At 57.7% G+C, this 10,750-nt stretch overlaps 1 protein-coding gene across 1 annotated transcript; it reads right to left on the bottom strand.

Moving 5' to 3' along the window:
- Positions 1–1,933: 1,933 nt before the first annotated feature.
- Positions 1,934–10,445, bottom strand: OPN4 (opsin 4). The gene is made up of 10 exons (XM_058671405.1): positions 10,260–10,445; positions 9,494–9,612; positions 8,098–8,231; positions 7,743–7,946; positions 6,938–7,109; positions 6,502–6,654; positions 5,650–5,757; positions 4,822–5,002; positions 3,851–3,994; positions 1,934–2,604 (listed from the first exon to the last, which is right to left on the bottom strand). The coding sequence occupies exons 1-10, from the start codon at positions 10,443–10,445 to the stop codon at positions 2,566–2,568; spliced, it is 1,440 nt and encodes a 479-aa protein (XP_058527388.1). The 3' UTR covers positions 1,934–2,565.
- Between the last annotated feature and the right edge of the window lie 305 nt (positions 10,446–10,750).

Raw genomic sequence — 10,750 nt, forward strand, 5'->3', positions numbered from 1 at the left:
AATGCCATCGACACTGATATGTGCCCTCTGCTGCGCCCATAAATGGACTGTAACCCTACACTGCACCCGCCCGCCTGCCCGTGGCCTCCCAGCTGGTCCACTGTGACTCATTCGGCTAATATAGTCCCTGGGGAGGGGTGTCCAGCACCCACGGGGCAGGAAGGGAGGCCTGGCCAGGTGAGTGGTAACACCCTGGCCTCTCGCCCCATGTCTGCACCCCAGCCCCGCAAGCCCTGTAGAGCCCTGGGAGACTGTGGGCTGAACAACCTGTGGGCAGAGTCTGTTCCCCTAGGCTCCTGGCTATCCTGCACTCTGCTAAGGGTTTGAGCTCAAGCCTTGTCTAGCGTGGGGGCCCTGGTGTTGACTGGGGCTGAGCTTTAGCTCAGGGCTAGACAACCTTGAACATGATCATCACGATTAGCAGCAGCTCTGGGCTCTTGCCACAGCACAGGGCACTGCCCGCCGCTATCCCCTGGGATTACAGGAGGCTGCCACCTTGGCCCACAGAAGCCAAGACTTGGAAAGCCAAATGACTTCTCCAAGGTCACACTGGGAGTGGCCCGAGGCCACACTGGAGCCTGGGCTCATGCCAAGGGGGGGTGCCTGCCAGATAATGTGTTCCCAGCAGCTTGGGATGCCTCCCGGAGCCCTTTCTGAGGGGGTTGTGCTCCTGCCCATACCCCTTGGCCAGGGTCTGGAGGCAGCTGCACCCTCTGCCATTTACAGGCTCTCTGGGGGCCCAGCTGGTTATTCCTGGCTCTCCTGCCTCATTTGTGCCCTGGAAAACTTGACAGCAGCATGGAAAGCCACAGCTGCCAAGCCTCACACCAGGCCCCGTGCCCTTTGGGCAGAAATGGCAGGGATGGGGTGGCCAGGGGAAGGAGGAGATGACAGTGACAGGAAGATGTCACTTACTCAGAGCTAGAACACAGGACCAGAGGAGCAGGGAGAAAAAGCCAGTGTGTTCAGTCCACACCCCAGCGATAGCATGTCCTGGATGGGGGCATAGGGACCTCTAGGGACTCCTGCTCACATGAATTTGGGGTCAGATTGTCCCTAACAGGCCCTCAGACCCTGGGTGGTATGCAGATAGATCACAGCTTACCTTGGCTTTCCAGCTGAGGAAACTGAGACCCCGAAAGGGGCAGCGAGGTCATCTGCTTGCTGGCCCTCTCTGGGCATGCTCTGACCTGAATGGGCCCTGAGGACTCAGTCCAAGGTAGCAGCCAGCACCCCTGACCCCCACCCTGCCCCAGCTTCACACTCCAGGGCCAGGCGCACACAAGGAGCACAACAGGAACATCATGTTATGAGGCAGTCTGCTTACTGTCCCAAGGTCATGAAAAAGTTCAGGCTAGGAAGGGACCTGTGTTCTCACCTTGGAACACCCGTACCCACCTGTCCTTCCAGCCCTGGCTGGCCCCACACAGCCACCCATCCCTAGTGCCAACCTCGTCCCATCTCTCTTAGGAGCACCTGTCCCACCAAGATAGGGGAGGAACCAGCAGCAGGGGGAGGTAGAAGTTACTCAAGGAGTCTCAGGTGAGGCTGTACCTGAAGCTGTGGGTTCTTTCTCTGGACTTTGGCTCCCTCCTGCCTGATGCTCTCGTCCCTAGGGTAGCAGAAGGATGCTCTTAAAGGGGAAGGCCAGCCTCCCTCCCCCTGCCTCCCCTGGGAGGCCTAGAGCCAGCTGGAGAGCAGCTGGCACCCGTGCCTGGGGCGGAGCTCAGCAGCTCATTGGGGAGGGGCCAGCAGCTGGCCTGGCCTGGCACCCTCCTCCGCTCCACCCTGCCTCCCTGCAGTTTGAGGTAGGCTCTGTGGAGGGAGGGTCCCTAGGGGGTATGAGAGAGCAAAGAAAGAGAAGCTGCAAGAAGCGTTAAGGCCAGGCCCTGGCTTTTTCTCCTCTCTTAGCACCAACAGGTAGAGACTGTACTCACACAGGAGGCTTTCTATGCTTTTTATTCTCCCGTATCCTGGACATCCACATAGCTCTAGGTTGAACTTGGAGCACTGATGTGAGACAGCACAAGGGCAGTATGTGAGCATGAGCTTGAGGACTTTTGGGAGGTGGTGTACCCACATATCCTGCATGCATGGGAACTGTGCATGGGACAGGAAGGCAGCAGGGAGAATCCAGGCATATGAAGAAAGCGAGCACTGTGCTGTTGCCTCTCCCAACCACAGGAGCCAGAGCTACAGAGTCGGTCTTCCAGGGCTACTGAAGTGCCCAGCCTGGATACACAGATGGCTGGAGCTGCCTGGTGCATAAACAGCTGGCGTGTCCCCTGGAGCCATCACCATTGTCCCCCCTTGTGGGGACAAACACAGCACACAGTGTCTGAGGGGAGTTGGACAGTTGCTGAGCTGGAGGCAAGAGTAGGCGCTGGTGAGGCTGCTAGGCATGGGGAGTGCAGCATGGAGTTACTCAGGGCCATACATCAGCAGTAATCCTGGATTTGAATGTGTGTGTGTGGCTGGGGGGGTGGTGTCGGACACCTAGGACATGGGAGGGAGTCAGGAGAAGAGGGCCGGGCGTGCTCCAGAAGAGAAGAGCCGATGGATGTCCTAGGTCCTGGGATCCAGGCTGGGGAGCAGCCCCCTGGTCTGAAACAAAACAGCACGTACCTGTTAGCACTCCAAGCACTGTCTGTGTCTCCAAGAGGTAAAGGTAGGCTGTTAGAAGTACCCAGGTGTGGACTGTGTCTCCTGGGAGACCACAATTCTAGCAAGGAGCTGCTTGCAGACATGTCTCAACCACTCTCCCCTCTTCTTCTCCCTTCCCTCATGCATCCAGGGGCTCCTGAGCCACTCATCTTGCCTGCCCTACAGTACCATTTCCCTTGTGCTCGCCTTGCAGGCTGACTCTGTCCACCTGGGCCTGCCCAGGGCACCAGCCACCAAGCTGGCCCAGGCCTGCCTGGGGCTCTCAGCTCCCCTAGAGTTCAGATCTGGTGACCCTTTGGCTAGCTGCTGCTCAGGCCTCTGCACTGCACCTATTATCTCCCGCCTACCTTCCCTTCACCAATGTCCCACTCTGTTAAGCCCAGGGGGACATAGTGGCTGCTCCCCGGGTCCCTGAGAGATGCCCAGCTCCTGTTCAGGACAAGCTGAGCAGCCTCCACTGTCCCGTTACATTGCACACCACTGCCTCCTCAGCCTGAACAATTCAGCATCCTCACACGGGTGGCCCCAAGATCTCTGCTTGCTGCCTGCTGATGGCTAGACCAGTACCCCAACCTGTCTCAGTCTCCCTCAGGCACTGGCGAGTGTCATCGTTTGCCTGGGCAGATAGGCCTGCGTCCTGGATACCTCGAGCCTGATGCTCCCAGAAAGAGAACGCAGGAGGTGGTAAGGAGGTAGGGGGCAGCAGAGCCTCACCCCCAACTGCAGAGAGCGGTGTGGGACTCCCCACTCTCAGACACAGAGGATAAGCGTTAGGGAAGGCAGGTGCCCTGATGGCATGGAGAGGAGGGGTTACTGAGGCGCCTGTGCATGTGCGTTTGCAGCGTTCTGGAATGCGGCCTTCTCCCATGGCCACCGACATTCCGTTCCATAGGCACTCGGGCTGACAGCTGGCCTTCTTTTAATAGCTGCAAGTATCCTGAGTGACCCGGATCCCGGGACATTCATGGTGAGCATATACACGGCTCACAGATCCCAGCCCTCGCAAGCACAGGCTGTCACGCACACAGAACACAGCAGATAGTTTGGGGGTGCACTCATTGCATATCCTGGGATTTCATGGTGACAGTCCAAGCAATGGGGCCTGCCCCTTTCCCTGGTCACTTTCCTGGATGACTGGCCCTTGATCCTTTTCTCTTTATGCACTAGCAAGTAACAAGTCACTCACCTTCCGGGGAGTCTCAGCTCCCGGTCCATGGCATCTGGGAGCAGCCTTGGCTTCCTCATTCTCCAGAACCTGACCATAGAGGTACCGCCCACTCACCAATGGGGAAGCCCCATACGCAGCCGCAACCTCCGTGTCTGCCCAGCCCTGGGGAAGTAGAAGAGCAACCGAGAGCCGAGATGACCAGTCTGTGGCCTTGCTCCTGCCCCCAGCCCTTGAAAGAAACCCCAGGACACTATTTGCCTCAAATCCTTGCAAATTGAGTGCACCTGTGCCACGCTGTGTACATGTGTATATGCACACACACGTGACCTGCACTTGCATGCCCACCTTGTGCGCCTGGGAGTGCCCCTGTCATGAGACAGATAAGTGGTCTTCATGAAGATCTACCCTTTCTTGTTCACTGCAATGGTTCAGGGAAGGGATCCCCCATTCCTCCCTGAGCCTTTGGGAGGAGATGGGCAGCCAGCCTGACAACCATGGCTGTCAACAAGGCTACAGAGGGCTCAGGAAGCAGAAGTAAAAGGACAGAGACCACAAGGCAGGAGAACCTTGTGGGGACCAGAGCTAATGGCCCTAGGGGGCATGACAGGCTGGTGACCAAGACAGAGAAGTAAGTGGCCTGCCCAAGCTGGTGCAGACAGTGTCCCTTCCGCTGTACCCCTTAGCACATGCAGGAAGTGGGGGGCCTCAGTGCTGAGGGACAAGTGTTCCTCTGCCAGCAGCTGCTTCCACATCTCCCTGGGGGTCCATTTGGTGCCAGGACACTCATCTGTAAGGATGGTGCTAGCATGGGAAAGAGGTGGCCTTGCCCTACCACTGGCCGACCTCAGACCAGTCCACACCCTCTCTGGGCTCCTGGGCTCCTGGTGGTTATGGAGGTGTGGCAAGATACTGGGGAGGAGGGTGCTTCCCAGGGTCTTCAGGGTTCCGAGCCCCCCCTCCCACAGGCCCTAGGGAACCAGCAGCCTTACCACCTCGCTCACAGAGCCCAGGGATTCCTGGCGCCTGCGGCCTGAGATCCAGCTGAGGTCGGAGGTCTGGCTGCTCACCGTGGAACGGTGCGTGGAGCGGTAGCTGAGGGAAGGGCGGCTGTGCTGGCCCGACACGCCCAGCAGCACCCCCAGGCAGGGCAGGTGCTGGGCGATGGCCACCCTGAGGGGCACATGCGTGGCCAGTTAGGGTGGGGGAATGGGCAGATGAACATGGGGCAGAAGAGGAGGGACGAGATGGATGCAGATGTGGGGTTAGTGGACAGAGAGCTGTTGAGGAAGTGGGGTCACAAGGACAGACAGGCAGGCAGACACCCAGGTTGTGGGAGGTGATGAGGCTCAACAGACAACTGCTGAGCACAGACCAACTGGCTCCCAGGCTGATGGATGCTGAGGCAGTGAGCATGGGGGAGAAGCTTAGGGTAGCAGGGCCAGCTGGTGGACATCAGGCCCCACCCTCACAGACTGAGGCACAGCCACAACTCAGAGAGCAGTTTGCATAGCACAGGCTGAAGTCTGCAGCTTGTTGTGGGCGAGGGCTCGGTGCCTGACATCACTAGGCAGACAAGCACACAAGACCCTCGAGTTTATGTCCAGGGTTTCATCACACTGGGGAGCTGGTGTTGGAGGGCAATAAGGCTGACCAGCCATCCTGGTCACCTGATTCCTGGCTCTGAAGATCCAGGATCAGCACTGGCTTCCCTTCAACTGGAGCTCCCCGGGGAAGTTGGGGGCAAGTGATGGGCTCGACCTAACTGCAAACCCAGTATCAGTGACAGTTGTCCCCTTCCCTACACACAGAGGTCCCACCTGTACTTGGGATGTGTGATGGCGTAGATGATGGGGTTGTGGATAGCAGAGGCCTTGGCGATGACAGCCGGCACGGAGGTCATGTAGGGGGTCAGGCTGTGCGCATGCCTAGGACCGAAAAGGTGTGGGTCTCCTGCCAGCTGCTGTTCCCCCCGACTCCTACAAACCCTTGGCCTCTGAGCTAGAACCAGTCAGGCCCAAAGCAGTAAAGTCAGCCCCTAGGGAGGGACCAGCAGGGCCAGAGAGGATTCTGGTCCAGGTGAGAGCAGAGGGAGGCTAGAGGTGGTTGAAGATGGGATTCTGTACCACTGTCCTTGACCTTGACCCTAGCCCTCTCACCACCCTTCCCCACTCTGAGACTCACTGTACCCAACTCAGAGAAAGCTCACACAGTAGGGCAAAGTTATAACAGTTCCCATGTATCCAATGTGCTGCTGAAGTCTAGCCTGCATCCATGCAGTTGCAGATGTCCAAGTCTCCAGGTGCTCACCATGGGAGACCCATTCCTGGAGGTGACGGCACCCCTGTCTGTCTGTTCCACCCTCCTAACTTCCACTGCTCCAGGCAGTGGAAACCAAAACCTCTAGGGGGAGCTGTGTGGTCCCAGCAAGGCCAGCAGCCCCTAGGCCACTTTTGGGTGTGGCACTCAGATCTCCCTAGCCTATGCTGGTGTGTTTCCAGAATCTGGGACAGCCTCCCCACTCCTTGGGAGGGACTGTGAGGCCAGACCTGGGCTTGATGGCGGCTGTGGCACCATCTCGCCGTGAAGGAGGGGCTGACCAGGGGGTCCCTCTCCCGCCCTGCCCCCAACCCCACTTTAACCCCTCCTCCAGCCCCCGAGCCCCTGCTCACCCAGCAAAGGCCACCAATGCCACCGTAGAATAGGGGGCCCAGGAGAGCAGGAAGAGAAGGATAACCAGCAGCGCAATCTTGGCCATCTTCCACTCGCTCTGCAGCCGTCGCCACTGTCGCCGCTGTGGAGACTCGCGACTGCCCTCGCAGGCCCTAGGAAGGGTCACAGCAGGCTTGCAGTGAGCGCCAGGGTCACTTGGACTTGCAGCAAGTGCCAGGGCTTGCATCCCTGCCTCTGATGGGTCCCCCAAGGTGCCCTCTTCACTATCTCAGTTGTGGAAAACAACAGCTGATTAAGAGGGCCTTCCCTGTTGCTACTTCCCTGGCCCAGACTACCTAGCTTGGCTTTGCCTGCCTGGAGCTGGGAGTGCTCTGGTATTGGGTACGTGGGTGTGGGGGAGCCCGGGGGCAGGGGTGGGATTGGGCCCGCACTCACCGGCCAGTCTCCCGGATGGCCCTGAAGATAAAGATATAGCAGTAGATGATGACAAGCAGGGGCAGGAAGAACACGAAGCAGAAGAGAAGCATGGTGTAGGAGCGCACAGATGGTGTGAAGGTGACGTAGTCCCAGGAGCAGGACGTCAGCAGCCCCTCAGGCACGTAGGCACCTGGAAGCCCGAGGTGGGAGCTCAGATGGAGCTCTGTCCCCAGGGGTGAGGGTATCCCTAATCACAGACCTGAGACCCCTGCACCTGCCAGTCCTGCCTGGCATCCTGCCCTGGCATCTATGTGGAAGTCAGGGCAGCTAGGAAGCAGGGAGGGTTCTGCAGGGGATGCTGATTCAGGATACAGTTGGCCAACCCCTCATCCTCCACCATCATTTCTGTGAATGGAACAGAAGCCTCACTGTGAGCCCTCTACCCCAGACTTCAGCCAGTGGCCTGACCTGGCCTTGTTATGCAATCTGTCCTGTACACTAAGACCTCACTTGCCGGCCCCTGGCTTGTCTGACTTGCCACCACACACCTGGCACCTTATGCACCTATTGCTTTACCCCACCCAGAAACTGGCTGTCCTGGTGACTTTCTGGCTGTTGATGGGGTAGCCTCAGTTTCCCCCGCTGCTCCTCAGACCTCCTGACTATCCACCTGACTCCAAGCTCAAACAGGCTTTGGGTTGACCTCTCCTTCCACCCCCTTACCCTATCCCAACCTGGCAGGCCTGACTCCACCTACCTCCCCTTCTATTATCCCTTCCAGATTATTTGCCACTTCCGCAATTCCACAAGCCATGCCACTTACTCCAGCCAAAGAGGGGCGGCAGACTCCAGGCCAGGGAGTAGAGCCAGACCCCCAGTAGGACCAGACCTGTCCGCCTCTTGGACACCATGCCAACAGCAGCCAGTGGGCGCGTGATCACCAGGTAGCGGTCCAGGGCTATGGCCGTCAGTGTGATCATGGAGCTTATGCCGAACAGGGCCCCACAGAAGGCGTAGAACTCACAGCCTGCAGGTACAGTCCCTGTCTGAGCGCTCAGGAGGGAGCTTTTAGGGTGGCAGTGTCCTCCTCCTCTGGGCTGCCCCCTCCCACCAGCATGAATATCCCCTTATCAAGACCTCCCTCCTCCCTCCAGTAGAACAGAGCCCCAAGTATGCACCTGTCTCCCCGAAGATCCACCGCTTATAGAGGCTGCTGGCGAAGAAGACAGGGGCCTGGGTGAAGGACATGAGGAAATCACTGACTGCGAGGTTGATAATGAACATGTTGGCAGGTGTCCGCAGGCCTCTGCTCCTGTGAGGATCAGGTGCTGTCAGGAGGGGTTTCCAGAAGGACTGAGTCTCCCTTACCCTATGACTATGCACGTGCACACATATATACACATGTGTATTTCAGAGCTACACGTGAACATATGCACAGGCGTGTCTCAGACCCACATGCACGTATATGCGCACACATGTGTCTCAAACCCACATGTCCCCTCGCACACAAGTGTACATGCAGACCAGGAGAAGCTGCTGGGCCATAGACCAATCTCATTGTCCAGCAGCTGCCTGCTGTGTAGCATGGGAGCCAAGTCATGTGGACTGAGCGGGCACCCCCAGGGTGACTCCCTAGGACTCAAGTAGGTGAGCAAGGCATCTCCGAACCCTACCCAGGGGAAGCTGGTGCTCAGGCCTAGGGCTACCTATCTGCTCCTTGTCTCTGGATTCCCTCAGCAAGACTCACTCTCTCCTCAGATAAAACTTTCAAGGCCAGGGTCTCCCCAGGGGCTTCTCCACAGCACCCTCCCCCTTCTTTCCATGTCTCACGTAGCCTGGTCCCTCCCAGCACAGCTGTCTCTGCTCTGCCCCCTCTCCGAGCGAGCACCTTCACAAACCTTTTGCATCTAGCCCTGAGGGAGGCAGGAGTGTCCCCGCCCCACTGCTCAGGCAAGAACCTGGAGTCTCCCCCTCACACTGTGACTAGCTGAAGATCACAAAGCTCAGCTGAAGGCACGGTCAGAATTTAGACGCTCCTCCGCAGGGCAGAGATCAGACCGGACTTATGCAGTCATCATGACCTTGAGTCCCAAGAGGAAATCCCAGCTCCACTAGGTGAGCCAGAAAAGGGAGCTTGGAAGATAAATGACCTACCCAGCCCTTCCACTCACAGGGGGTGAATCCAGAGTCACCAACATCTGAACCCATTTATCCATCCATCTCAGCCATTCAGCCTGCCAGGGCGAGAGGGACTGGGAGGCAGCAGGAGATTGCCAGGGTTGGTAGCAGACAATGTGAGGTCCCCAAGCTTGTTGTGTAAGGGCAGAGGGAGGATGGTCCCTGTGGCTAGGGCACAACAGACATGTGTCATTTAAGCCTCCCTGGGCCTTTATTATTATTATTATTATTATTATTATTATTATCTTTTGCTTAATTTTTCAGCCCTATCCCTGAGCTTGATCATTGAAATCTGAGCCTGGAAGTCTCAGCACTGCCCTGAGTTGGATGCTGACACTCTAGCCCTTCCACGCTGCCCTGAGTCCATTCCCACCCCTATCCCCACCAACCAGGCACCTGCAGAAGGTGTAGATGACTGTGAGATTGCCCAGCATCCCAGTGAGCCCCACCAAAAGGATCACAGAGCCCAAAGTGTAGTGGGCATGGTCTGGAACATCAACTGTGGGGAAGGGGTCCTGGACCACAAGCACCTGCAAAGAAGCAGAGTGAAAATGCTATCACATTATCTCCTGTCACCTGCAAACACAGCCCTAATCACAAAGAGCTAGGGTTCCCTGGAGGCAGGGAGGAAAGAGGCAATGAGCAGCTAGACCACTTGTCCACACGGCTGGCAAGTGGCGGAGCTGGAACTGAAATGCAGGTCTTCCTAGAATTGAAACCAGCTCCTACACCACGGCATGGAGCAGAAGGCATCCATCACTGGGCTCAGATCAATCGCTGGAGATCAGCAGGACAATCAGGAGCCTGACTAGCAAGGAGATGGCAGGGGCAACCTTCAGACACAAGGCACGGTGACCTCCTGGGTGCTTCCCTGCCATCTGGACGCTATCCCAAGTATCTAAAGCAATTAAGGGAGTTCAGGGCCTCTGTAGACTGGTGGCATGGTGCAATTGGGTGGAGCATCTCGTCTAGGGACCCACACCCCATCCACAGCTCAAAGGAAAATACAAGGATGCTGCTAACCCTGATGCCTGGCATGGGAACAGCAGGGAGATTCCCTTTAGAAAGAAAGCTAGGGCATGGAGGACATGCTGAGAGGGCAAAGTAAAATGCTTGGAGGGGTCACAGCCAAGCCTAGACTCCTCAGGTCCATCATCACTACAAGAGGGCTCAGTGCATATGCACACTCCCCAAGGCTTACCGTTGGGCTGCTGGACGACAGCTGGCCCAGGCTGGAGGGGCTGTTCTGCGAGCTGTCCCATCTGTTGGCTGGGGCCGCTGAGCTGCTGTTGCTGCTGGGCTCCTGGGTTGGGCTGGCCAGGACTCTTGAGCCTGAAGGAGGATCCATCCTGAGACCAGGTCCTCCCTGCTGGAGCCCACAGAAAAATCAAGGGTGTGGGGAACCCAGTACTCTCACTGCACCAGCCTCCTCACTTCCTTCATCCTTGGCACCCCCACCTGGTCTGCCTGCCTGCCAACCCAGCCCGGCGCTGCTGCTGTCCAGACTGGTGGGGCAGTCCGATACTGCAGAGGTGCCAAGGAGCCAGTGTCACAGACCCGCGGCTCATAGCTCCTTTAAGTAGTGCACTTGGGCTGCACAAGCTTGGTCACTCCTTGCCTCCAGCTCCCTCCATCCCAGGTCCCTGGGTGTGT

This window comes from Ochotona princeps, chromosome 13 (genome assembly GCF_030435755.1).
Source record: "Ochotona princeps isolate mOchPri1 chromosome 13, mOchPri1.hap1, whole genome shotgun sequence".
Lineage (NCBI taxonomy): Eukaryota > Metazoa > Chordata > Mammalia > Lagomorpha > Ochotonidae > Ochotona > Ochotona princeps.

Excerpts from the sequence above, each read along its gene's own strand:
- OPN4 (XM_058671405.1), bottom strand. The coding sequence starts at position 10,445 with ATGGATCCTCCTTCAGGCTCAAGAGTCCTGGCCAGCCCAACCCAGGAG. Across the intron at positions 8,232-9,493 it reads GTCATCTACACCTTCTGCAG|GAGCAGAGGCCTGCGGACAC; the intron begins GTGCCTGGTTGG and ends TGATCCTCACAG. Across the intron at positions 7,110-7,742 it reads GCCGCCCCTCTTTGGCTGGA|GTGCCTACGTGCCTGAGGGG; the intron begins GTAAGTGGCATG and ends TCGGGCTTCCAG.